General features: G+C 42.1%; 2 protein-coding genes and 1 pseudogene across 2 annotated transcripts; all 3 read left to right on the top strand.

Moving 5' to 3' along the window:
• Positions 1-1436: 1436 nt before the first annotated feature.
• LOC129191473 (extracellular calcium-sensing receptor-like) lies at positions 1437-15774 on the top strand (annotated as a pseudogene).
• A 1478-nt stretch (positions 15775-17252) lies between these two features.
• Positions 17253-21653, top strand: LOC129191119 (extracellular calcium-sensing receptor-like). Its single transcript, XM_054794155.1, has 6 exons — positions 17253-17299; positions 17369-17660; positions 17728-18522; positions 18592-18813; positions 18887-19010; positions 20740-21653. The coding sequence occupies exons 1-6, from the start codon at positions 17268-17270 to the stop codon at positions 21651-21653; spliced, it is 2379 nt and encodes a 792-aa protein (XP_054650130.1). The 5' UTR covers positions 17253-17267.
• A 1339-nt stretch (positions 21654-22992) lies between these two features.
• On the top strand, positions 22993-25853 carry LOC129191063 (extracellular calcium-sensing receptor-like). Its single transcript, XM_054794048.1, has 5 exons — positions 22993-23262; positions 23340-24152; positions 24449-24676; positions 24746-24869; positions 24943-25853. The coding sequence occupies exons 1-5, from the start codon at positions 23008-23010 to the stop codon at positions 25851-25853; spliced, it is 2331 nt and encodes a 776-aa protein (XP_054650023.1). The 5' UTR covers positions 22993-23007.
• The last annotated feature ends 559 nt before the right edge of the window (positions 25854-26412 follow it).

The following is a 26412-nucleotide window of genomic DNA, read 5'->3' on the forward strand; positions in this document are numbered from 1 at the left end:
ACATACCTCATGAAACAGAAAACAGAAAGTGGAGCGTTATATTTTATCTTTACTGTACCGTATAAAATGCCTCCATGTACAATTGCGTTATATGTGGAAAATATTGATTCATTCGGGTGTTGTGCTGCCACTGGTCATGCTTCCTTATTCACTTAATACTTTATGCTCCCATGGGACACACAAGGAAGGAAGGATGTTTAATTTTAGACAGTGAAGCTGGTGTTAAAAGTTGCTGAATGTGCATACAAGGGTAGTGTAAGTATGTAGTGTATGTATATGAAGAAAAACTAGTGGGGAACCAACCACTTACTGTAGGTAAAAAACTTACTTGTAAAACTACAGTGATCTCTTACGCTATCCATCCTTTTCTAACCGCAATGTTATATACATCATGCAGACAGCACAATGTGATTAATTATAGAACTTCACATCATGAATGTACGGTCGTCCCTCGTCATGTTGCCGTTTGAATTCCGCGGCTTCACCCTATCACGTTTTTTAAAGAATATATTAATTAATGAATCATGCTGTTTCATGGTTGAATACAACCTATTACTTGTCAAAACATATGCTAATGTTACATAAAGTATGTTTTTGACGAAATTAAGCATGTTCAGGCATAAAAATGGCTAAATGAACTAAAATACAAATTCAAGGCACTTAAAAGAGGCATTCAAAGACATCGCATTGTACATTGGTCACGAGGTGTCAGTAATGTTACTGTAATGTTCAGTAAGACACACAATCACCAGACTTGATCATGGGAACAACAGGCTTGCCGACGTCACTTCCAGTCCGCCACTAACTCTGCTGCCCTAGCGAACGCATTTATAGCACATACACACATAAGCACGAGTCTTATTTAATTCGTAAGTGCTTATTTTCTGATTATATCTACTACATTGGGTAGAGGTGTGTCAAGGTTATTTTGTGTATTTAAGGCTCTAATAATGTTAAAACGAGGGATGCTAGGCTAGGCTATGACAGCGATGCAGTGGGTTGCAACAGCGAGACGCAAACACAGTAATTGTGCTGAGCTTATTGGTTCAATATTATGTCTTCAAGTGGAAGTACATTTTAGGGTTACTGTGACTTTAGGTACACCTGCGTAATCCAGTACAATAATTCTGCCTTTACAACGATAATAATGCTGAGTTTTGATTGACACTGTCAGCGAGGTATTCACTGGAGTGGATGCGGTTCTAGCATGTCCAGCGTGCACAAACAGAACTGTGTTTGTTGTCTGTCTACTAACAGATTGCAGGGATCAGACGTGGGGTTGCCTTGGGATTGGGATGTTTTGAATTTGAATCAGCCAGTCAGCAGCAACAACAATCTGCTGGACCAGACCACGCCACACACTTGGGATGCACTTAAATGTGTTATTGTGTCTATGGAGTCACAACAGACCTGCCAGTTGACTTTGTTCCCAGCAGGTCGAGGGGCAGACGGGCAAGCAAAGACAAGCAAGAGTTTCCAGATTGATGACAGGCGAGCCTGAGGCTGGGACTCGTGGGCTCACAGGTGCGGTGGGGGATATTAATTATTTCTTAGGTTTTAATTAAGAGCCTGCTCGCCTCTTTCAAAACAAGCTAATTGGCTGTCTGTGGCTTTACAACTTTCACACTAAATAACACGCTGCATAATCTTAAAAATGAAGTGGAAAAAGTCAATACTTAAGCTGATATCTACAGTGAATTTTAATGCGAATGTGTACATTTTTATTTTATTTGTATATAGAAATCATCAAATAAGGCAAACATCTTTAAAACTATTTATTTACAGTAGTATTTAACAAACTAACCAAATGTATGTGTTTTAGATATTCAGTCAAGAGTAAATCATCCATCCATTTTCTGTGCCGCTTCTCCTCATTAGGGTTGCGGGGGCTGGAGACTATCCCAGCTGACTTTGGGCAAGTGGCGGGGTACACCCTGAACTGGTCGTCAGTCAATCGCAGGGCACATATAGAAAAACAACCATTCACACTCACATTCATACCTATGGACAATTTGGAGTCGGCAGTTAACGTAATGTTTTTGGAATGTGGGAGGAAACGGGAGAACCCGGAGAAAACCCACGCACGCACGGGGAGAACATGCAAACTTCACAAAGAGATGCCCAAGTGAAGATTCCAACCCAGGTCTTCCCAATCTCCTGACTGTGTGGCCAACACGGCAGCCACTCACCCCTGTGCAGCCCAAGAGTAACTCAATGATCATTTATCTTGCATACAGCTTCTTCTCATTAGGGTCATGGTCGTATACAGGGCACATACAGTATACTATACAAACACACATTCACACCTATGGACAATTTAGAGCAGGGGTGTCCAAACTTTTTTAATCAAGGGCCGCATACAAAGAAAATCAAAGGATGCTGGGGGCCACTGTGATATTTTTAACGTGCATCATGGCAAGCCACATTATGACGACAGACGGCGGCACAGTGTGGCTCCCCCCAGAGTCACACAGTTTATGCTTAAACTGTTTAAACTGTTTACAATCCAACATCCAACTCCAAACAAACACATCTCAAGTCCATTCATTGCAACAACATTTCCTCATCGTCATGAGACAGACCGCGAGACGTGTTCATAGACACTCCACACGTCACAACAACGTCTTTATCATGCGTCTAAATAAAGAGAAATGCAATGAAAATCAGTACGTGGATATTCTTATCACTCACTTTGTAACCCTTAATGCGGAAGTGCTGCTCGGAAATCCCACAAAATTCACTCAAAACATGTGAATTCATCTTAAACGACGTGGTGTCTTTGAACGCCACTCCTCATTGCTCATAATAACACAGTCGGATTCAAATATTGTGCTAGTAAAGAAACCAGTGTTAGCTAAATACATTTTCAGACATGTGTGCCATCTCTTAACTTGATTTAAATTTAAACTTAATTTGGTGCTGTTAATACATACAAATATACAGTATATAATCCTGCCTTGTCATTTATCTTTCTTTCACTAAAATACAGTAAAAACAGGCATGTTTCAGACAAAATAAGGGTAATGGTTTAATTTATTTTGAACATGCATACAAGTTACATTGGAATACATCACATAGTACAATTCACAGTTCTACAGTTCTACATGTCCAAAAAGGAGCTTATTTAACCCTACCCCCACCCCATCTGTTTCACATCAATTGCAATATATTTGTTCACTTCCTGTACTCCAAATGTACTCTTTGCTAGTTTAAAATACATAGGAAAATGATAAGGTAATACACTAAGTCCCCAACTGACGACCGTTCTTAAGTCGAATCATTTTTAAGTAGGGGAAAGGTAATATTACCAATGATATAGGTACTACATGTACGTGTATACATATACAGTATATGTGTATGTATGTAAATATGAGTTTGGATGCAGTAGTAATATTAAACGAGGATAATTAATGAAAAAAACAATAATAAAAATGATATAATAATACGTAATGATAAATGTTATTTACCTTTGAAGAGCAGTGGTCCAGCATACATCGTTGGTGGTAGTGGTGGAGCAGGAGGAATTATTGAAGAAAGGACAAATCTTTGTCGTCGTTAGACGATTCTTTGTAATGATAGTGGATGCCATTGATAGTGGATGCCAGAAGTCTTCACATGTTCCATAATTCGAACCTTGCCTTTGTAAATTGTTCCCATGGTTGAACGATTCATGCGCTCCATTAGCCATTTTCTCACCACCGTCCAACGTCCTGATGATGGCCACCTTCGTTTCCATAGAAATTGCTTGACGTTTCCTGCCACTACTACTAGCACTTGCACTCGATTTATCAGCCATGATAACGGATAACAAACGTCTCTGTAAAGTATTGGATGGGGTACAAACGGCGTGCTCCGAGATGTTATCAGCGACAAGTGCAGACGAACTGAGAAAGATCGCGCTAGAGGGATGCTGGTACCCACCATTCATAGCGGCGGAATGGCGCGCAATACAAAAATAGCGCCTTTGTATTTCGAAAAAATGTAAATGACAAAATATGGCAATTTTTGAAAAAAATCATGAAAAAAAACAGACCAGTCGGCTTGTGTTCGTATCTACGAGTGTTCGCATGTCGGATGTTTGTTAGTAGGGGACTTAGTGTATAATAATATGATAAGGTGATATAAGATAACAGTGTGACATTGTGATTAATCATGATTAATTGATTTGAAAACTTTGAATAATCTGATTAAAAATTGTATTCGTTTGCCAGCCCTAATATATATATATAAATATACACACACACACATATATATACTGTACATATATATATATATATATATATATATATATATATATATATATATATATATATATATATATATATATACTGTACATATACATATATATATATATATATATATACAGCACATATGTAAAACACACACACATTCCTGGTAAAAATATTAACCAGTTGAAAAATTGCTAGAATTTGCATTTTGCACATTTGAATCTTAATGAGGTGTTAAGTAGAGCGACAATATGCAAAAGCAAGAAGGGGGAGTGAGACAAAAAAAAATTTGGAACTTGTAATATAAACAAAAAAAAAAAAAAATGAAATATGTTGTTTATCACCTGATGAAAAGTTTAAGACCACAGGCTATAAAAGCCAAAATCTGCTCAAAATTTACATTTTCTGTCAGGCATTCACACTGTCATGCCCTCCTGAGCTAAGAAGCTTTCTCTTTTTGAACGTGGTCGGATTGTCGAGCTGCATAAGCAAGGTCTCTCGTGGCGTGCCATTGCTGCTGAGGTCGGATGCAGTAAATCAGTCATTCTACATTTTTTTTAAAGATCCTGAGCATTATGCAACAAATAGTCAAGTGGTAGACCCCCAAAAATCACACCTGCGCTGAGCCGGAGGATTCGATTCGCTGTCCATCAAGACACAGGGCGGACCCAAATTAAGGCTAGGACTGGTGCCGACTGCAGCGCAATAACCCTCAGACGGCATCTGCGGGAAAAGGGCTTAAAAAAGAAAAAACTGATTCAAAGACCTCGTCTCCTTCAACGCCACAAAACTGCCTGTTTAGACTTTGCCAGGAAGCATCAAACATGGGACATTGAAAGGTGGAAAAAAAGTTTTATTCTCTGATGAGAAAAAATGTAACCTTGACGATCCAGATGGCTTCCAACGTTACTGGCATGGCAAGGAGATCCCACCTGAGATGTTTTCTACCCGGCACAGTGGAGGGGGGTCCATCATGATCTGGGGCGCTTTTTCATTCAGTGCAACACTGGAGTTTCAGGTGGTGCGGGGTCGTCAAACTTACATGCAGATGTTACAGCGGGCATCCTTGGCAGCTGGGTTTGCTCGCTTGACGAAGGACTTCTTCAGGGAGAATAACATCACTCTTTTGAACCATCCTGCATGTTCCCCTCATTTAAATCCCATAGAGAACAGGTTGTTCCAAACTGTAGTATGTCATAAAAGTATTCAAGGTGAAACAATCCATGTTGGGCCCTAAAAGTTCATCAGTCATTTGTGTATAAGCAACTAAAAGTAGACATAAAGTGTGTGTCTGGTTTAAAGTGTACATGTTTATACATCAATTAAAGAAACCTTCTGATGGAGAGTTGTGTTTTTTCCTAAATAAATCAGGAAATATAGAAAAGATTTTCAAAAAGGCTGTAGAATTATGGATATAGACTATGTATATGATTCTTACTATTACTGTATTTCTCAATGAGAAGCAAAGCATTTGTTAGCTGTTACACTATGTAGCCAGCAGATGACACTATAGACCATCATATGTGAGGAATGCAAAGGGAAGAAAAGATATTTTAAGCTCCAATATGATTTGATTTGATGAAACATATTATTCAAAAACAAACAGAATAAAATACTGAGAAAAATTACTTCTGGTTGAATTTTAAAGTGTTTAGGGATATTTAATTACAGCTAAGAGCGAAATCAAATCAAAGTCCATAAATGACACATCCTCCAGATCAGTGGTTCCCGAACTTTTTTCAGTGGCATACCCCTTCAGACATTCGACTTGAAGCCATGTACTCCCTACTCCTGCACACTTAAAAAACATAAACCTTTTTTAATCTTCATTAACTTTAACTTTTCAAGTTTGACATGACTACTGATAAATAGATAAGTATTGGTCCTACATATGTTTTATTTCAGCTGGATTTTGGGATCCTTCCGTTTGAATGTGTTGAACTTGCGCTTCGCTTTTGTCTACTTGCAGTGGCGGAGATAGAAATTTTTCATTGGGGTGGCCATGGTGAGGGCAGCGGCTCTAATCTGAGCTCCTCTCCCAGATGGCCGAGCTCCTCACCCTATCTCTTAGGGTAGGTGTCGCCAACCCGTCGATCATGAGCTACTAGACGATCTTTGGGACTTTGGGTCGATCGCGAGAACATTTTGAAAACAATGTATTATCATATCAGTGCCCTCACCTCCTGGAGAGGCACCAACAGGCACGCATTTTGTGACAGCGCTGCAGCGATGTGCTTACGCACACAACAGTAATTATTGCACGTTAATGGGGCTCAAAGTCTGCCTTTGCTACCTCAAAGTTAAGGCACAAATATAACTCGGTAGACGTGCACCTCCAAAAAAATATTTTTCTCTCGTGTCCTGGGTCTTCCCCGAGGCCTTCTACAGGTCAGACTTGCCCTGAACACCTCCTGACCAGATGCACAAGCCACCTCATCTGTCTCCTCGCAATGCGGAGGAGTAGCGGTTCTACTCACAGTCTCAGTGCTTCTCACCTTATCTCTAAGGGAGAGCCCAGTCATCCTATGAAGAAAACTCATTTCGGGCCGTTTGCACCTGTGACCTTTCGGTCACTACCCAAAGCTCATGATCATAGGTGAGGGTAGGAACGTTCAGCTCTCTCTTCATCACAACGGACCAATGTAGAGTCCGCATTACTGAAGACACAGCACCAAAAAGGCCTTTTATCTCGCGCTCCATCCTTCCCTCGCTCGTGAAAACGACCCCGAGGTACCGATACACCTCCACTTGGGGAAAGATCTCATCCCCGACCCGGAGATGGTACTCTTTTCCGACTGAGAACCATGGCCTGAGAGTCTCATTCCCGAAGTTTCACACTCAGTTGCAAACCACCCAAGTAAATGCCAAAGCTCACAGACCTGATGAGGCCATCAGGAACACATCGTCTGCGAATAGCATAGAGGAGATGCTAAGGCCCCCCAAAATGGACTCCCTTGACACCTTGGCTGTCTATAAACATTCTCAACAGAAAGGCAAAGGGAAACAAGATCTCTGATGCTATTAGTGAGGCAAAGCTCAAGCAACTATGGCAAGAAATCAAGTACAGTTGTCCCTCGCCACTTCACAGTTTAAATTTTCACTCACACTTCACTCTATCATGTTTTTTAAAAATAAATGAATTAATAAATTATCACTGTTTTGTGGTGGACTACCGCCTATTATTAGTAAAAAAAAAAAAGAATTATGTAATTTAATTGTACATATTACATTACATTATTAATGTAATTATTAATTATTAATGTTAATTAATTATTAATGTAATTACATTATTACATTACATTATTACATTACATTACATTACATTACATTATTCAGGAGACGCATTCATAGACGTGATATGTAGTATTCTACATTGATCATTAGGTGTCAGTAATGACGCATTGATGAGACAACAGCTGCCACAGCTGCCAGCAAAAAACAAGCAACTCACTAAATGATAACGTGTGAGTCTGTGTTGTGTCTTGTTGATGTCTACTATGTCTTATTTTCTGTTATTATGTTTACTACATTGGGTAATACAGGCGTAAAGGTGACTATAGGGGTGTTATATCCTGTCTAGAGGGTGGCAATAAAGTTAAAACTGTATTTAGGTGGTCATAAACAGGTTTTCTATGGCATAAATACAACAAATTGCAATTTATAAATCAGGAATCCTACTTTGCGGAATTAACCAATTAACTGCGATAATCAAGGGACCTACTTTTAGCACACCCTGCATAAAAAACATACACTCAATGCATTAAATGTGAATTGAAGTATGTTTACTTTTGAAATCGTATTAAGAAGATTAAATGTTCCATTTATAAATAAGGAATCCTACTTCGCAAAAATTCACTTACCACGGATGTGCTTTGTGCAAGTCAGGGTGCCCATATTGAAGTGTATTAAATGAGGGGAAAAAATGCCAAAATCTACTTCACATTTTGTAAGAAAATCTAAAGATTTGATCATTCATTCACTTCTGTACAAAGATTTTATGGACACATGTATGTTAAATAATGTGCAAAACACAGACAACCACTATATTTTATGTTTGTTGCTCTCATGAAGCCCAAACAGCTCTCACTTTGATGCAGGTTTACACCAATAACCTAAACTATCACCACAACCCAATGTTGTGGCCTATTTCATACTGGAGATCATATTTTTTTCTCATTTTCTCAAACTTTCAGGCATTGTTTCACCAGGCCTGACAGGCAAGACAACGATTATTTACAAAAGGTATCAGAAGTTCATGAGCGAATGAGTATTTGTTGTTGTGTAAACATCAAGGTCAAGTCTTATTAAATGTCTCTCATTCTTCATAAAACTCCTTGGAGAGGGTCTCATGTTGCAATCAAGTTGTAACAGAAAGCAAGAGGCACTAAACCCCAGAGGGACTTTTAGCTTGTTGTTTTTGTGTGTTTGTGTGTGTGTGTGTGTGTGTGCGTTTGTGTGCAGGTGAAAGAACCTCAGGTGTAAGTCAAGGTCAGGCCTGAGGCACCAGACCTCGTTCACATCCCACATGGCTGACCCTCTGGAGAGCCCTGATCTGTTTGATCCACTGACATTAGCAATCACTTACGTGCTCTTTTTTTAATTAAACCGGGCCCTAAGAGGAAGCTTGTCAATGGAAAACAACATCAAATTAAATACGACACGGCCCAACGCTCTCCTTAATCACTTGTGTGCAAGAGTATATTTTGATCACTTGTCAAAAGTGTAACTGTAATCCTCTTATCCAGGTGCAAAACTCAACCAATTAATGTGACAGTGACGATGAGCATTAAAGTGAAATAGGTTGTTCATCACCTGATCAAATTTTTAAGACCATAGCTTAGAAAGCAACCAAAACTCCCCTAAAATAGAAACAAAATGCTGAAAAAAGGAATGAGTAATGAGCAGTTGCTCCATTCTTGTTAATCAGCTGAAATTGGATTTGTGCATGCTTGATGCCAGTGTTTCCAGGAGGCCCGTGGGCATGTTGCTCCAGATGGTAAAGATGGCTCCAAGGAGGGCATCCACTGTCTGGAACTGATGTATGTTTTTGTAAACTTCCCTTGCCATCTATCCCCAAATGTTCTCCATTGAATTTGATCAGGGGAACACACAGGATGGTCCAAAAGAGTGAGCTCTAGTGAACTACAGTGTTGTCCTGTTGAAAAAGCCAGTCATTACCACACAGACAAGGACCTTCAGTCATGAGGGATGCCCCCTGCAACATCTCCACATAGCCATCTGCCATTTGATGCCCCTGCACAACCTGAAACTCCATTGTTCAATTGAAGGGTCATGATGGCCCCCCCTCCACTGTGCCGTGTGGAAAACATTTCAGGTGGGATCTCCTTGTCATGCCAGTAACGTTGGAAGCCATCAGGACCGTCAAGTTTACATTTTTTCTCATCAGAGAACAACATTTTCTTCCACCTTTCAATGTCCCATGTTTGGTGCTCTTGTGCTAATTTGTGGCGTTGAAGGAGGTGAGGCCTTTGAAGATGTAAAAGCCTTCTCTCGCGTCTGATGGTTATTGGACTGCACTCAGAACCAGTAACAACCTTAATTTGGGTCGAGGATGGTCCCGCGTCTTGACAGACAGCCAATGGGAACCTCCGGCTCAGGCCCAGTGACTTTTTTTTGGGTCTACCACATGACTTATTTGTTCTATACCCCTCAGGATGTTTGAAGAAGTTTCAAATGAGTGTCTTACTGCGTCCAACCTCAGCAGCAATGGTGCGCTGCGAGAGGCCTTGCTTATGCAGCTCAACAATCCCACCGTGTTCAAAGAGAGAAAGCTTTTGTGCCTTTGCCATCAAGAGATCATGACACAGTGAATACCTGACACTAACTCACATTCAATCCACATTTTTGTCAAGAATGTGGCTTTTGAAGGCTGTGCTCTTAAACTTTTGATCATTTGATGAACATCACTTTAATGTTTATTTGCAATAAATTGCTGAGTCAATTTTTTTGTCTCACTCCCATTTCTTCTTATTGTATTTTGAAGCTCTGCTTCAAACCTCTTTAAGATCCAATAGTGCACAATGTAAATTCTTAAAATTTTTCAACTGGTCTTAATATTTTGATTACGTGTGTACAGTGTGGACCAAAAGTAGGTCATGTGTGGTGTGTTGTACTGTGTGTCGTAGTTTTCTAGAAAGGTTTGAGGAATGTGGTTTTTCTGTTTTTTCTTTCAAAGAAGTGTACCAAAAATGTTATCCACAACTGTATGTGTACAGTAAACATAATAGAATGAAAAAGACTGTACAGTCATCCCTCGCCACATCGCGCTTTGAATTTCTCAGTTTCACTCTATGACAGTTGTTCAAAATATGTTAATTATTAAATAATTGCTGTTTTGTGGTTGACTATGGCCTATTATTATACATAACATACATAATTAAAGAAATGTTGCTTATTTTATTCCCTAGATTAAGCATTTTCAAGCATAACAATGGCTAAATGAACTAAAACACAAATATAAGGCATTCAGAAGACGCATTCACATATGTGATATGTAGTATACTACACTGGTCACGAGGTGTCAATAATGTTAGTGTAATGTTCCGTGAGACACACAAGCATCAGACAAAACAGGCTTTTATTGCAGGTTTGAATTATTTCACAACAGGCCCAATAATCCCTGCTAATCCCTACTATTGCAGCCGTAATTCATGTCCCCTCAACCCTGAACCCCTTATTTATGTCTTAAATGGCTTATTTACTCTTGTTATGACTACTATATTATAGGAATGTGATTATAGGAGTGTTATTTCTCGTCTAGGGTGCTCTAATAATGTTTAAAAAACGAAGGTCACAAAAATGTTTTCTATGCTACAAACACGAAAAAAATGATTTATAAATACAAATTCCTACTTTGTCTGAAGCCAATTAACCGGGATAAATGAAGGATTACTGTATACCTACTTTTGGACCACCATGTATGATAAACATACACTCAATACATTAAACGTAAAGTCAATTATGTGTGCCTTTTGAAACCTTATTGACATGCTGAATATTGAACACTTGTAATTGCGGTACTTGAAAAGGCTACTATTAAGAGAAGAAGTACTAGTCTTTTACTCCGTTTTACTCCAAAAGACATGCGTTAGGTTAGCTGGAGACTGTAAATTAGGGGTCTCAAACCAGTAGCTCATGAGCTACCAGTATCTACCACACTGAGCGGAGATTGCTTCGTAGCTCTAATACTGATGAAACCGGTGCACTAGAATTTTGGGGGGTTTGTTGATGTTTTAATGTGAGAGTGAATGGTTGTTTGTTGATGTGTGCCCTGTGACTGATTGGTGACCAGATCAGGGTGTATCCCGCCTCTCGCAGAGTAGTCTGCACAGAGAAATGAATAAAATAATGACATCATGCTAAATCATTGTCATCATCATCCTCATCATCGACTGCACTCATATAAAGCTCAACCCATCAAATTTGGGGTCATTAGAGGACATTGTGTGTGCATCTTCTTCCAGATGCATGACTGGGTCTATGTGATGTTACTTCTTGTGTTTCTTACAGGAGCCTTCGTAGCGGAGGATGACACTCCCCTTTGTGAGATGTTGGGTAGCCCAGAATTCCCTCTTTTATCCGAAGAAGGGGACATCACCATTGGGGGTGCGTTCTCCATCCATAGTCAAATCTCCAAGACTCAACTCTTCTTCAGAGAGACTCCAGAAGCCATAAGATGCTCCAGGTACTGGATATTTATGTTGTTGGTACATTATATAAGCACATGCAGTCTGTAACTGTGAAGGGATAAATTTGAGAGAATTTCGTTTTGCACAAACAATGATATTTGCCATCGAAGAGATCAACAACAGCTCTCTGCTGCCAAACGTCTCCATCGGCTATAAGGTGTTTGACACCTGTGGGTCAGCACTGCCTTCAGTGCGTGCCGCCATGGGTCTGACAAATGGGCCACAGGCACCAAACAGCTCGGGTCAGTCATCAGTTCACGCCATCATTGGTGCTTCAGAGTCCTCCTCCACCATCGCCATGTTACAAACGTCTGGGATTTTCCAAATACCAGTGGTACATGTTTCACTGTTGACACTGTCACTTGATTGTGAGGCTCACTGTGTTCTATCTCTTATTTCTTTTTCCAGATCAGCCACTTTGCTACGTGTGCCTGTTTGAGTAACAGAAAGGAGTATCCCACTTTCTTCAGAACCATCCCGAGTGACTACTTCCAGAGCAGAGCCTTGGCAAAATTGATCAAACACTTTGGCTGGTCCTGGGTCGGCACAGTTAGAAGCGACAATGACTATGGCAACAACGGCATGGCCACATTTATTGCAGCTGCAAGCCAAGAGGGAGTCTGTGTTGAGTACTCTGAGGCCATCTCCAGGACTGACCCCGCTGAGAAGGTGTTAAGGGTCGTCAGAGCAATCAGCAGAGGCACAGCTCGGGTTTTAGTCGCTTTCCTCGCACAGGGAGAGATGGACGTTCTGCTGGAAGAAGCGATAAACCAGAACCTGACCGGGCTGCAGTGGGTTGGCAGTGAGTCCTGGATCACAGCCAAACATTTGTCGGTCAAGAAGTATTCTGAAATGCTGACGGGGGCTCTGGGTTTCACCATCAGGAAGACCAAAATCCCTGGCCTGCGAGAGTTTCTGCTGCAAGTTAACCCAACTCAGAATCCTCAGAATTAGCTGCTCAAAGAATTCTGGGAAGCAACTTTTGACTGTAGTTTGAATTCCGAGCCGCATAGTCAGAAGCAGTGCTCTGGCTCTGAGAGGCTGGAGAACATTAACAACCCTTTTACTGATGTGTCCGAACTAAGAATATCTAACAATGTTTATAAGGCTGTGTATGCAGTGGCCCATGCCACACGTAACATGTTCCGACGCAGACAATGCGTCTCCGAAGTGACCCTGTCATGTGTCTGGCCAGATATCTTAAAAACAGAAAAGGTTAGAGGTCACCTCCTTAAGTTAATGCCTTTACAACCCCAGATACTGTGAAGGAACTGAGCAGCTCTTCCCATTTTTAGATTGTGCAGCACCTGCAGACTGTGAACTTCTCTCTCCAGTCGGGCGAAAACGTGCACTTTGACGAGAACGGAGACCCTGCTGCAACATATGAGCTGGTGAACTGGCAGAAAGACGGAGCAGGACATGTTGCATTTGTGGCCGTCGGGAGCTACGACGCTTCCTTACCGCAGGGAAGTCAATTTAAGATGAACGGAATCAACATCACGTGGGCTGCAGATTCCTTAAAGGTATCCATCCTTAATCAAAAAAACCCTGATAATTCAAAGTGATTACAGTGCATGTGTGTCTAATAAACCTCAGCCTCATGACAAAGCATTATAATGAGGAGGAAAAATGCGAATGAATTCGTGTACATTATTTAGCACTGCTGGGAATTAACATCTCCAACTCTTTAATGAACTCACCAAGCTGTCTACATCTATATGGTAACAATCAGCTTGCAAGCGTTGAATTCAGAGAGATTCAATGTCAATGTCAATTTAACAAGGAGTACTGGTGGTTGTTGCAGAGACCAGAGTCAGTGTGCAGTGCCAGTTGTCTGCCAGGTTTTCGCCAGGCCGCCGTTAGAGGAAAACCAATCTGCTGCTTTTCCTGCATTGCATGTGCTGCCGGGGAGATCAGCAATTCCACCAGTGAGTTTAAATTTAAACATTCATGTTATACTGTACCTACTGTACATGCAGCACATACTTTGACTAGACACAACATAAAGTACACGTTCAGAATCTAATGACAAAACATCTGCCTTAAAGGAAAACTGTACTTTTTTTATAATCATCCACAATCCTTATGGGAGACATGAACACAGCACTCTGTGCGTTCTAAAGATATAAAAACAGATTCAAAGATGCAACTAAGAATGCACGTAATGGGAAACATTTTCCACCTATAAAACCTGAATGAAAAAACTCTAAAAAGCGCCAACAACGCTCCATTTAATTTACATATAATGTGACGTGCATATTAACCAAGCTAAAGCCACATTGTTATTATTATTATTATTATTATTAACATTGTTACGCCGATCGAACTACATTACTGGCCTATTGATACCTTGCCACACCACACCGGCTAGCTACTAGCCGGCGACCGACTAGCTTTCACCACACAATCGCCGCAGCGCGTGAGCGCTGCACTCACAGTTCCTCAGGCCGCTACCGCTATTGGAGCTGCTGCTGCTACTACTGCTGCTGTTTTTGTTTTGGAGTTTGGAAAAATAATGGCATGAAATCAATCAAATAAGTGAAATCACTGCACCCAGGAAGGAAGTTCCGTGCTTGCTTTAAAATACGGCAAATACTGGAAGTATCGCGTATTATCATGAATGTACCAGTTACTACATGGTTACAGCACGCATATAAAAGCATGAAACCTTGTTGGAGCTTTTTGGAGGTGTTTTAATTTGTGGGCGGCTTAGATGTGTCCTATTACGTGCAGGAATGAGCTGTCTCTTTTTATCTACTTTTATATCTTTACAACGCACAGAAAAGAGAAAGACGCGTGTTCCTGTCTCACAAAAGGATTGTGGATGATGAAAATTCCCCCAAAAAGTGCAGTTTTCCTTTCAATATAATAATGATCAGTTTTGATTGCCGACGGTGATTGTGTTACCCTAATCACATACAAGTGTTGGATGTTGTCTATTTGAGATTCTGCAGAGTGTTTTCGGTGTACACGGGAGGACTGGTCAAATGAAGATCGCAGCCATTGTGTCCCGAAGGTGATTGAGTTCCTGCCCTATGGAGAAACCATGGGGGCTTTGCTGACCACGTTCTCACTCTTTGAAGCAAGTTTAACTGTGATGGTGTCCTGCATCTTCTTTTGTTTCCGACATACTCCTCTTGTAAGAGCCAGCAACTCAAAGCTCAGCTTCCTGCTGCTCTTCTCCCTGACCTTGTGCTTCCTGTGCTCGCTGACGTTCATGGGCCAGCCCTCCGACTGGTCCTGCATGCTGCGACACACGGCCTTTGGTATCGCTTTTGCCATGTGTCTGTCCTGCATCTTGGCTAAAACCATCGCCGTGGTGATGGACTTCAAGGCAACTAGACATTATTGTTCAGTGTTCTTCTCCACTCCAGAGGACCAGCATCCTCAGCTGCACTTTGATTCAAGTGTTAGTTTGCGTGCTCTGGCTGACGCTTGCACCACCATTTCCCTACAGAAATGCAGGCCATGCTACAGAGAAGATCATTCTAGAGTGTGAGTTGGGTTCTCCGGCCGGGTTCTGGGTTGTGTTGGGGTACATCGGCCTGCTGGCTGTGCTGTGCTTCATCCTGGCCTTTCTGGCTCGAAAACTGCCGGACAATTTTAATGAAGCCAAATTCATCACCTTCAGCATGTTGATATTCTGTGCAGTCTGGATCACATTTATTCCTGCTTATGTCAGCTTTCCTGGAAAGTTCACGGTCACTGTGGAGATATTTGCCATTCTGGCATCAAGCTTTGGGTTACTTTTTTGTATATTTGCTCCAAAATGTTATATTTTACTATTAAAACCTGAGAGGAACACAAAGAAACATATAATGGGACGAAAACCATGATACAGCTGAATAATTTAACAGCACTTTAATATTATGTTTTGCCTAAAAGTCTACTATTTCAAAGTTGTACTGATGAGACTGTACTGATAAATGTTTTGTGCAGATTGCATACATTTTTTTCTTGAAATATATATAACTTCTTAGCATATCTACATGTGTTGCTTTACAAAATATCAAAGTGGCAAAGTTGCATCCTTTCATTTCTCACTCTGTGGCCCTCGCTGGACACAGTTTGGACACACGTGCCTTAAACTAATGTCAGGTCACATCTCGTGTAATACAGTATATGAACACATTGTGCTTCTTTTACTGTTTGTGCAAAATATGTAAGTTACAGAAAAGGTGCCATATTTATTTTAAACATTTTGTCTCAACAAATGTCATTAAAAAAAAATCATGACCAACTAAAGGAAGCAGCCTTATTTCCCCCTCGCATAACCATCACTTTCTTTGCAAATTGGAGCTATTTTTGTGAGACCTGTATTTTATTAGATGTAATGTGCATGGTTTTCATCGTGAAGGCTGGAAAATGTGCTGTTGTTGGCAGAACAATGGACACCGATATCAACCGATATGTCAGTTTAATGTCAATATCAGCCGATACCATCCGTTGGCTGACATTATGGAACATCCCTAGACCACTCCAGGCTTATCTCGTTAACGGACTCCATTCAATATACGGTTACACGGCAATTCATGAGGTGTGTGTTATCAAGAGCTAACACAAGAGCTGTGTCAAAAAGTCTGTCTTCACAATCCAGAATTATACTCAGTTTTAATTCAGAAATGTATTTGTGTAACGATGTGCTTTTTATTGTGGAGGTTATCTTGACACAGCTCTCTACTTGGTCTCACTATATGTAGTGCAGGTGTACCTATTGAAGTGGCGGGAGATTGTAAGGCTGTGCTATATAGTGCTTTCCTGTAGCCGAATATTTTGTATGTCTAAAAGCTATAAGTGATCACAATGGTAAGTCCGAGAATCATTGTCTTTTCTGTGTGGAAATTAATCAAATAGTATAACACTGTGGCATGTTTTTTAACGATGGAAAATGTATTATATTGGTTAAATAAACACACATTCCAAACACAAGTGGGTCCTCTTTTGTTGAGCTTTATTTATGGAAGCAGTGGTGCCAACATCCATTTCTCTTGGCATATCCCTCCTCTCGCCCCACCTTACAGACTGACTGTACGCTGCTCTACGAGGTATAAAAAACACTGAGAGCTCCTGGTTCACATTAATGGTCCCTGCCATGTCAGTCTGTGGTTTGGCCTCATGCTCAAACACTATGACGTCCACACACAGGTGGACAGAGCAGGGCTTGGCACTTCTACACCTATTTCTGGTAGCGTCTTTCTCTCGGGCCGAGCAGCCATTCTGTAGGCGCAGAGGAAATACTGAGAACCCCCAGCTGTTTAAGAATGGAGACATTATGTTGGGGGGCATCTTTTCTCTCCACAGCAGCTGGAACATCCCAAATGATACCTACATGCATGAGCCACCTCCACTGCAGTGCACCAGGTAAACTATAACAAGGACATGTAATTGTGTTTGAACGCTGCATTTCAGCTTGCTGCTGTCTGCACCCAGTTTGAATTTTAGGGGGTTCCAGTTTGCCCAGACAATGCTCTTTGCCATTGAGGAGATCAACAACAGCACAGACCTGCTGCCCGGCCTCACTCTGGGCTACAAAATCTATGATTCTTGCGGGTCCATTTCTAGAGGGGTGAGGGTTGCACTGGCTTTGGTCAATGGGGACCGAGGAGGTCCTTTGGAGGAGCCCTGCACGAGACCAGCCCAAGTGCAGGCTATTGTGGGAGAGACGTCTTCATCTCCTTGCATGGCTATAGCCACTGCAATCGGACCCTTCCACATCCCACTGGTGGGTAGAACTGGATGTAACGCTATGGTAATCTAATAATGTTTAATGACTTACTCTTTTCCTGCAGATCAGCCACTTTGCCACCTGCGCTTGTCTCAGTGATAAAGTCAAGTACCCATCCTTCCTCAGAACAATACCCAGTGATTACTACCAAAGTAGAGCCCTGGCACAGTTAGTCAAGCACTTCGGGTGGACCTGGGTGGGAGCTATCAGAACCAATGATGATTATGGCAATAACGGAATGGCCACATTCACAGCGACTGCCCGACAACTTGGTATCTGTCTGGAGTACTCTGTGTCTTTCTTTCGAACAGATCCACCAGATAAAATACAAAACATAGTAGATGTTATTAAGAGTTCTACTTTCAAAGTGATTGTCGCTTTCCTCTCCCACATGGACTTGGATGTACTAATACACCAGTTGTCTCATCACAACCTGACCGGCTATCAGTGGGTGGGCACTGAGGGTTGGATCTTTGATTCCCAAACTGCAGCTATGGATCGGCATCACATCCTGGATGGAGCCATCGGCCTGTCCATCCCCAAAGCACATGTCTGTGGCATGAGGGAGTTTATACTGGATGTTAAACGCCTCAATTTATCCGGTGATGACACGTTCAGGAAATTCTGGGAGACATTATTCAACTGTGAACTCAAGCAAACAAACTCCTCCTCCAGGAGTCAGAGGGAGTGCAGTGGTTTTGAGGACCTGAGCGGAACTCAAAACAGCTTCACTGATATGTCCCTCATGCCCATATTTAACAATGTCTATAAAGCAGTGTACACTGTGGCCCATGCACTTCATGGTATTCTTAACTGTAACACAACATGCAACACAAAGGTGCAGCTAGAGCCATTCACAGTAAGTACATACCAAAGCGTGAATATCACATTTTTCAGCTGAATAAGAACAATATGTACCTCTGCTTAGATTTTACACCACATGAAGAAGATTCGGTTCAGAACAAAGGAAGGAGATGAGGTTTACTTCAATGAGAATGGAGATCCAACAGCCAAGTATGAAATTATAAACTGGCAGCCCACAGAAAAGGGGGTTGTCACATTTGTCACAGTTGGTCACTATGACGCATCTGCAGACAAACAGCTGACTTTGCATACTAAGTCTCTGGTTTGGACGCAGAAATCTCACCAGGTAAGCAAGAGTGCAACTGGCAAAGTTGATTGCAACATGTGGTACAATTAAGTCATTATTTTTAATCATGCAGGTGCCCGTATCAGTCTGCAGCGAGAAGTGTCGCCCGGGAACACGCAAAGTTCTGCAGAAAGGAAAACCCGCCTGCTGTTATGACTGTGTGATGTGTGCAGAGGGTGAATTTAGCAACACGACAGGTACTCAAAACAATGGAAACCAAAAATGTATGCATGAATGGAAAATGACAACAAAGACCAACAAAAACAACGTTTTTTTGCCAGGGACCAACAGAAATAAACTCACAGGCCACTCATCAATCAGGCTGAATAGCAAAATCTAATCTTATAATAGTGCTGTTAGACCGTGGTCCCCGACCCCCGGGTCATTTGGTACCGGGCCGCACAGAAAGAAAAAATAATTTCCATTATTTCATTTTTTTATGTTTTATTTTGAAAAGTGGCCGGCTTCTCTCTGTTACATCCGTCTCACTTGACGCATGTGCTAACTTTATCTCATGCCGCACAGATAGACTACTACTGTATTTTTACCATTTTTATTTCACCTCATATTTGGTGTCAAATGCTGATACTATGTGGGAAGGCAAAAAGGTAAGTTTGGATGTCTTATTGAGTGCTAATGTGCTCATTTGTCTCAAGTTAATTCATGCTAACGCACTGCCTTTTACCACACACGACATACAGCGATGTAATCATCTCTCTGGAAAAACTTGGCTGGAACTTGAACTGGTGGATGGTGGGGCGGCATTCATTTTGTGCTTTTAATTTGATGTTATTCATGTCTTAGTTTTACACAATACATAAAAAATAAGATAAATTAGATCGCTACAATGTACGAACCCCCCAAGTGATATTACTCAAGAACAATAATCAGCAACAGTAGATATGAGAAAACGGACTCATTTACTTCTTTGAGCATGTGGGGTACAGTTTTATCCACAATGTAGTGGCGGCTAGACATAAATAGCAAGGTTCAAGGTGCTCAATTAAGCGTTTAAACCCGACTTCACTCACCACCAACAGGGGCTGGTCATCTTTTTTGTTAGCGCTAATGACTTCATGTCGTCCCGTGGGAGTTTCCCGTGTAACACTGCTTCAAATGTGCGATGGGTTTGGTCATATTAAACTTCCCCAGTTGTGTGCCGTCACGGGAAATTTGTGCATGAAAACTTTTGCACTCAGCTGCGACGTCTTGTTGTGACTTTAACAAAACGCACTCACAACCATCCATCCATCCATCCATTTTCTATACCGCTTCTTCCTCATTAGGGTCGCGGGGGCATGCTGGAGCCTATCCCAGCTGACTTCGGGCGACAGGCGGGGTACACCCTGGACTGGTCACCAGCCAATCGCAGGGCACATATAGACAAACAACCATTCACGCTCACATTCATACCTATGGACAATTTAGAGTCGCCAATTAACACTCACAACCACACAACAGCAAATGCCGTTGTTGTGATCACGTGGGCTCTATCCAGCCGCGGGTGGATAGAGGTGCAGGGGTGGCATCTGGAATCGAGTGCTTGTGTCGTTTTTTCAATCACAATATCGGATTGGGACACGCCTAATAATAATGCACATTTTTTACACTGTCAGAGGTATTTATTTAGCAATGCATTTTTATTTATTGCAATGGCAGTTAAGAGTAGCATAGAGCTGTACTGCTAGTTATAATTGTACTTCCTTTATTATAATTGTACCTCATTTTGCTTTTTTATTGCAAGAGGCAATATATACCACCCAATTGAGCATAGTGAAGGTCTATCTAATGTTAACACTTATAAAGATGGCAATGGTCACCAGCACTCCTTTCACTGCTCTTCAAGTCACAATTTTTTGACAAACATTATTAATTTAGCACTGCCCGTTGGGCGAATCTAAGAAATGTTCCACCATATATTTGCAGATGCTGTCACATGTGTGCAATGCCACCCTGAGTTCTGGTCAAATGGGAAGAGAGATGTCTGCTTGAGGAAGAATGCAGAGTTCCTGTCCTACGAAGAGGTCATGGGAGCTGTCCTCGCCGTGGCGTCTTTATTGGGCTCGTGCATGACTGCAGCTGTAGCTTTCGTTTTCTTTAAATATAGGAAAACGGCCATTGTCAGGGCCAACAACTCGGAGCTGAGCTTCCTGCTGCTGTTCTCCTTGACCTTGTGCTTTCTGTGCTCCCTGACCTTCATCGGCCAGCCCACACAGTGGTCCTGCATGCTGCGGCACACAGCTTTCGGCATCACCTTCGTGCTTTGCATCTCTTGCATACTGGGAAAGACTATAGTGGTGCTGATGGCCTTCAGGGCCACACTTCCTGACAGTAATGTCATGAAGTGGTTTGGGCCTCTTCAGCAGAGGCTCAGTGTGCTGGTGTTCACTCTCATACAAGTGATCATATGCATCCTTTGGCTCACAATTGCTCCTCCATTTCCTTTTAAGAATTTCAAGGAGTTTAAGGATACAATCATCTTGGAGTGTGCTGTGGGTTCAGCCGTGGGATTCTGGGCTGTGCTTGGCTACATTGGTCTTTTGGCCATGTTATGCTTCATTCTGGCCTTTCTGGCCCGGAAGCTGCCCGATAATTTTAATGAAGCCAAACTGATCACTTTCAGCATTCTGATATTTTCTGCAGTGTGGATTGCTTTCATCCCTGCTTACGTCAGCTCCCCTGGCAAGTTCAGTGTCGCTGTGGAAATCTTTGCAATATTGGCATCTAGTTTTGGATTGCTTGTTTGCATATTTATTCCTAAATGTTACATTATACTTATGCAACCCGAGAAGAACACAAAGAAAAGCATAATGAGTAGAGGGACACTAAGATCCTTATAAATGGTTTTCAAAACACAAATTTGTTTAGATATCGAGACAATGATCCCCCCTGAATCGGATAACTTATCATCACAGGTATTTTTCTCCTTTAATCTTACGTAGTCATCTTACCAAGGCATCTTGGACAATTGTATGTTTCCAACTTTTTAGGAATGGCTTGGGGAAAGCCCTTCTGTTTAAGCTAGCTCAAAAAGTCATGCTCGGATGTGTTTGGTGAGGAACAACTCCAAACACGTTTGAGATGAATTACAGGAAATATTGTGAACCAGCAGGCCTGCTCTCAGGTCCAACATCCAACATCTGCCTCACAAAAATTCCCAGAAAGAAGCAAGTCTTCCCTCAAGAGGAAACCACTCCAAGGTCATGTTCACTGCCTACAGGTGTAATGTCCATCCAAATACTTTTCTCCATGCAAAATAATTTCATATGACACAGCTTTAAATTAACACCATAGCATGAGAATGTGCAACTGCATGAAGCTAATTGCATATGAAAAATAAATAAATGCCATCCATCCATCTTCTATGCCGCTTATCCTCACTATTAGTATGCTGGAGCCTATCCCAGTTGCCTTCGAGTGAGAGGCGGGGTAGACCCTGGACTGGTCACCAGCCAATCGCGTGGCACATATAGACAAACAACCATTCACACTCACATTCATACCTATGGACAATTTTGAGTCTTCAGTTAACCTAACATGCATGTTTTTGGAATGTGGGAGGAAACCGGAGTACCCGGAGAAAACCCATGCACACACGGGGAGAACATGCAAACTCCACACAAAGATGAAGAATAAATGTTTGGTGCATTTTTTATGACTATCTTCCATTTCCATCTCTTGTACTCTTTCTAGAATAAAATCCACATTTCCACAAACAATACATCTTCACGTGTTTGGCTTCTTCTGGTCTCCTGAGGTATCATATGAACCATGACAACTTCCCCCTCCTTGGTGTATAAAGCCCAGCCATGTGTTGCGTGGCTGGCTGGCCTGGTCTGCAGAGCTGCACTATGTCACCGTTGAGCCTGCTGATTTTGATCTTACTCGCAGAGAAGAGGGGGGAGTGTGTGTGCAGATTGCAAGGGTCACCGCATCTGCCTGAGCTGGCGCAGGATGGGGATCTTGTGATTGGAGGCATTTTTTCATTCCGCACAGGGCAAGATTACGCAGTTAACACATTTCAAGTCATTCCAGAGGTGCGAACGTGTAAAAAGTATGTACTGCTTTGCATACTAGTTAATTTAGCTAGTATATTTGTGTATTTCTTGCTTGAATCTAACACGAGTCAATATATGTTTGCATTTTTTATGCCTCCACAGCTTCAACTTTAGGGAATTTAAATTTGCTCAGACGATGATATTCGCTATCAATGAGATCAACAAAAACCCTGACATGCTCCCTCATGTCAAACTGGGCTACAAGATCTATGACGACTGTGGAACCATGGACATTCTGAGGGCTGCGCTGGCGTTGGTGAGTGGATTCAAGAGAGAAGTCAGCGATGAAAAGTGTACAAAAATTGAGACGGTACATGCTATCCTGGGTCATTCAGGCTCCAGGCCAACCATTGCATTTGCACCAATTGTGGGACGTTTCCATGTTCCAGTGGTAAGAAGGCATGTTTAGACTGATTTTAATACTGTAAAAAAATATTATTTCCACGTAGTTTGTCTGTTTGATTACAGGTCAGCCATTTTGCCACTTGTGCCTGTCTCAGCAACAGAAAAGAGTATCCAACCTTTTTCAGAACCATTCCCAGTGACTACTACCAGAGCCGAGCCTTAGCAAGGCTGGTCAAGCACCTGGGTTGGATGTGGATTGGAGCCATAGCTGTGGACAATGAATATGGCCTCAGTGGCATCGCTGCATTCATACAGGCTGCACAAGAATATGGTGTCTGCATTGAGTATTCAGATGCCTTTTCATCTTCTGGTCCACCTGAGGATCTGCAGAGGGTGACAGACAAAATACAAAGCGCTACTTCTAAAGTGATTATGGCCTTTATGTCTCATAGAGAAATTAAACTGCTAGCAAAGGAGCTGTTCATCCGGAACGTTACAGGTCTGCAGTGGGTTGGCAGCGATGCGTGGATCACAGATCACTCCCTGACTGACAGCGAGGGTCACAGTGTCCTTGTGGGTTCACTGGGCTTCGTTGTCAGCAGGGCTGAGATCCCCGGGCTCGAGGAGCACCTGAGAGGGCTCCATCCCTCACAGTTCCCACACAGCCAGTTTGTGCAAGACTTTTGGGAGAACGTGTTTGACTGCTCACTGAACGAAACTGCAAACAGGCAACAAAAGCCGTGCAGCGGTCTCGAGAGCCTGCAAGACGTCCAGTCGCAATACACTGACGTATCCGAGCTGAGGTTCAGCAACAATGTGTACAAGTCAGTCTACTCTGTGGCCCACGCTCTTGACAACCTATTCATGTGTGAAGAAGGGAGAGGGCCCTTTTCCAATGGGAATTGTGCCGATACTGCACACATTCAGCCATGGCAGGTTAGCAATTATTAATGGCAGAATGATACTTGCACTTTAATAAACCATAACTACTTATAACTAATGACAAAACATTTTTAGTTATTGTTGAAAACGATAGCATTTTATGTTGTGTGTTGCAGCGGGACTCATCAGTTACGTGTCAGTGTGTGTGTGCATGTGTGTGTGTATTTCTGTGGGATTTTATGTGCACATAGCAAATGCAGGTGTAGAGACATTGGTTCAAACCTAAAACAGTGCCTAACTTTTTGTACAATTTCCAGATAAATTCTTTGCATGTTTCGGCATCTCTCCAGGTCCTGCAGTATATCAGCATGGTCAACTTCACCACTCCGGAAGGGGAAAGAGTTTATTTTGACGGCAATGGCGACTCCCCAGCCAAATACGAACTGGTCAACTTACAAATGAAAGGCCGAGGAACCATGGAGGGAGTGACAGTGGGCATTTATGATGCTTCCCTGGCAGAGAGTCATCAGTTTATCATGAGTGACATTCCAGTCGTCTGGGGTAACGGGCACTCCGAGGTGAACCTGGTTTCAGAAGGTTTGTTTATACAGTTGTTATGGATGGTTTGAACCGGGTTTGTGTTACAGGTGCCTGTGTCAGTGTGCAGTGAGAGTTGTCTTCCAGGAACCCGCAAAGTCCTTCAGAAAGGACGTCCAGTTTGTTGCTATGACTGCATTCTCTGTCCCGCAGGAGAGATCAGTAACATGACAGGTAAATCACCATTACAATTTAAAAATGATGTTAAAATCAATGCATTCTAACACTGCTTTTGGCCATTTTGCAGATTCTATTCACTGTATGAAATGTACTTCAGAGTTCTGGTCTAACAAGAACAGAGATGCCTGCATCCCAAAGGAAATAGAGTTCCTAACCTATGGAGAGTTACTGGGAACTCTTCTAGCCTTGTTTTCTTTGCTGGGAGTGTTCCTAACCACAATGGTAACTTTAGTCTTTTACTGCCACAAAGAAACGCCGCTCGTACGAGCCAACAACTCTGAGTTGAGTTTCCTGCTGCTCTTCTCCTTGACCCTTTGCTTCCTGTGCTCCCTAACCTTCATTGGCCGACCCACTGAATGGTCCTGCATGCTGCGCCACACAGCGTTCGGCATCACCTTTGTGCTTTGCATCTCATGTGTTCTAGGGAAAACCATACTGGTGTTGATCGCCTTTAAAGCGTCGCTTCCAGGCAGTAATCTAATGAAGTGGTTTGGACCCACACAGCATAGACTCTGTGTTGTGGCATTCACTCTTATACAGGTGGTCATATGCATACTTTGGTTAACCATCAGCCCTCCTTTTCCATTCAAAAATATGTTACTTTACCAAGACAGAATCATCTTAGAGTGCCATTTGGGCTCTGGTCTGGGCTTCTGGGCTGTTCTGGGCTACATCGGAGTGCTAGCCATTTTATGTTTTGTCATTGCTTTTTTAGCGCGAAAGCTGCCGGATAATTTCAATGAAGCTAAATTCATCACTTTCAGTATGTTGATATTCTGTGCTGTCTGGATCGCCTTCATCCCAGCATATATCAGCTCTCCCGGCAAGTTCACTGTCGCTGTGGAGATATTTGCTATTCTGGCCTCCAGTTACGCACTGCTTTTTTCCATTTTTATGCCAAAGTGCTTTATAATTATGTTTAGGCCTGAGAAGAACACTAAGAAACACATCATGGGAAAGTCAAATAATCAAAGATGATATATCCTTTTCAATTGTGGAGCAGTCATGTGTCCAAAACATAATATGTACTGTATGCTTGTTTATTTCAGATATTGCATGTCAATTATTCTGTTTTGTCACTCCCTTCAAAAATAATAAAAGCAACAGGAACAGATTTACTCAAAAGGTCCATCCATCCGTCCATTTTCTATACCGCTTCTCCTCTTTAGGGTCGCGGGGGCATGCTGGAGCCTATCCCAGCTGACTTCGGGCAACAGGCGGGGTACACCCTGGACTGGTCGCCTTATAGACAAACAACCATTCACACTCACATTCATACCTATGGACAATTTAGAGTCATCAATTAACCTAACATGCATGTTTTTTTTTTTGGGATGTGGGAGGAATCCGGAGTACCCGGAGAAAACCCACGCACGCACGAGGAGAACACACAGGGAGAATCGAACCCAGGTCTTCCCGATCTCCAGGCTGTTACTGTGTTGACCAACCACTAGACCACCGTGCGGCCTACTCTTGGTGTTTATTTTAAACACAATTCAGAACTCATACAATACTCATGACACAATTCTTCACCTCA

This window comes from Dunckerocampus dactyliophorus, chromosome 12, assembly GCF_027744805.1.
Source record: "Dunckerocampus dactyliophorus isolate RoL2022-P2 chromosome 12, RoL_Ddac_1.1, whole genome shotgun sequence".
Lineage (NCBI taxonomy): Eukaryota > Metazoa > Chordata > Actinopteri > Syngnathiformes > Syngnathidae > Dunckerocampus > Dunckerocampus dactyliophorus.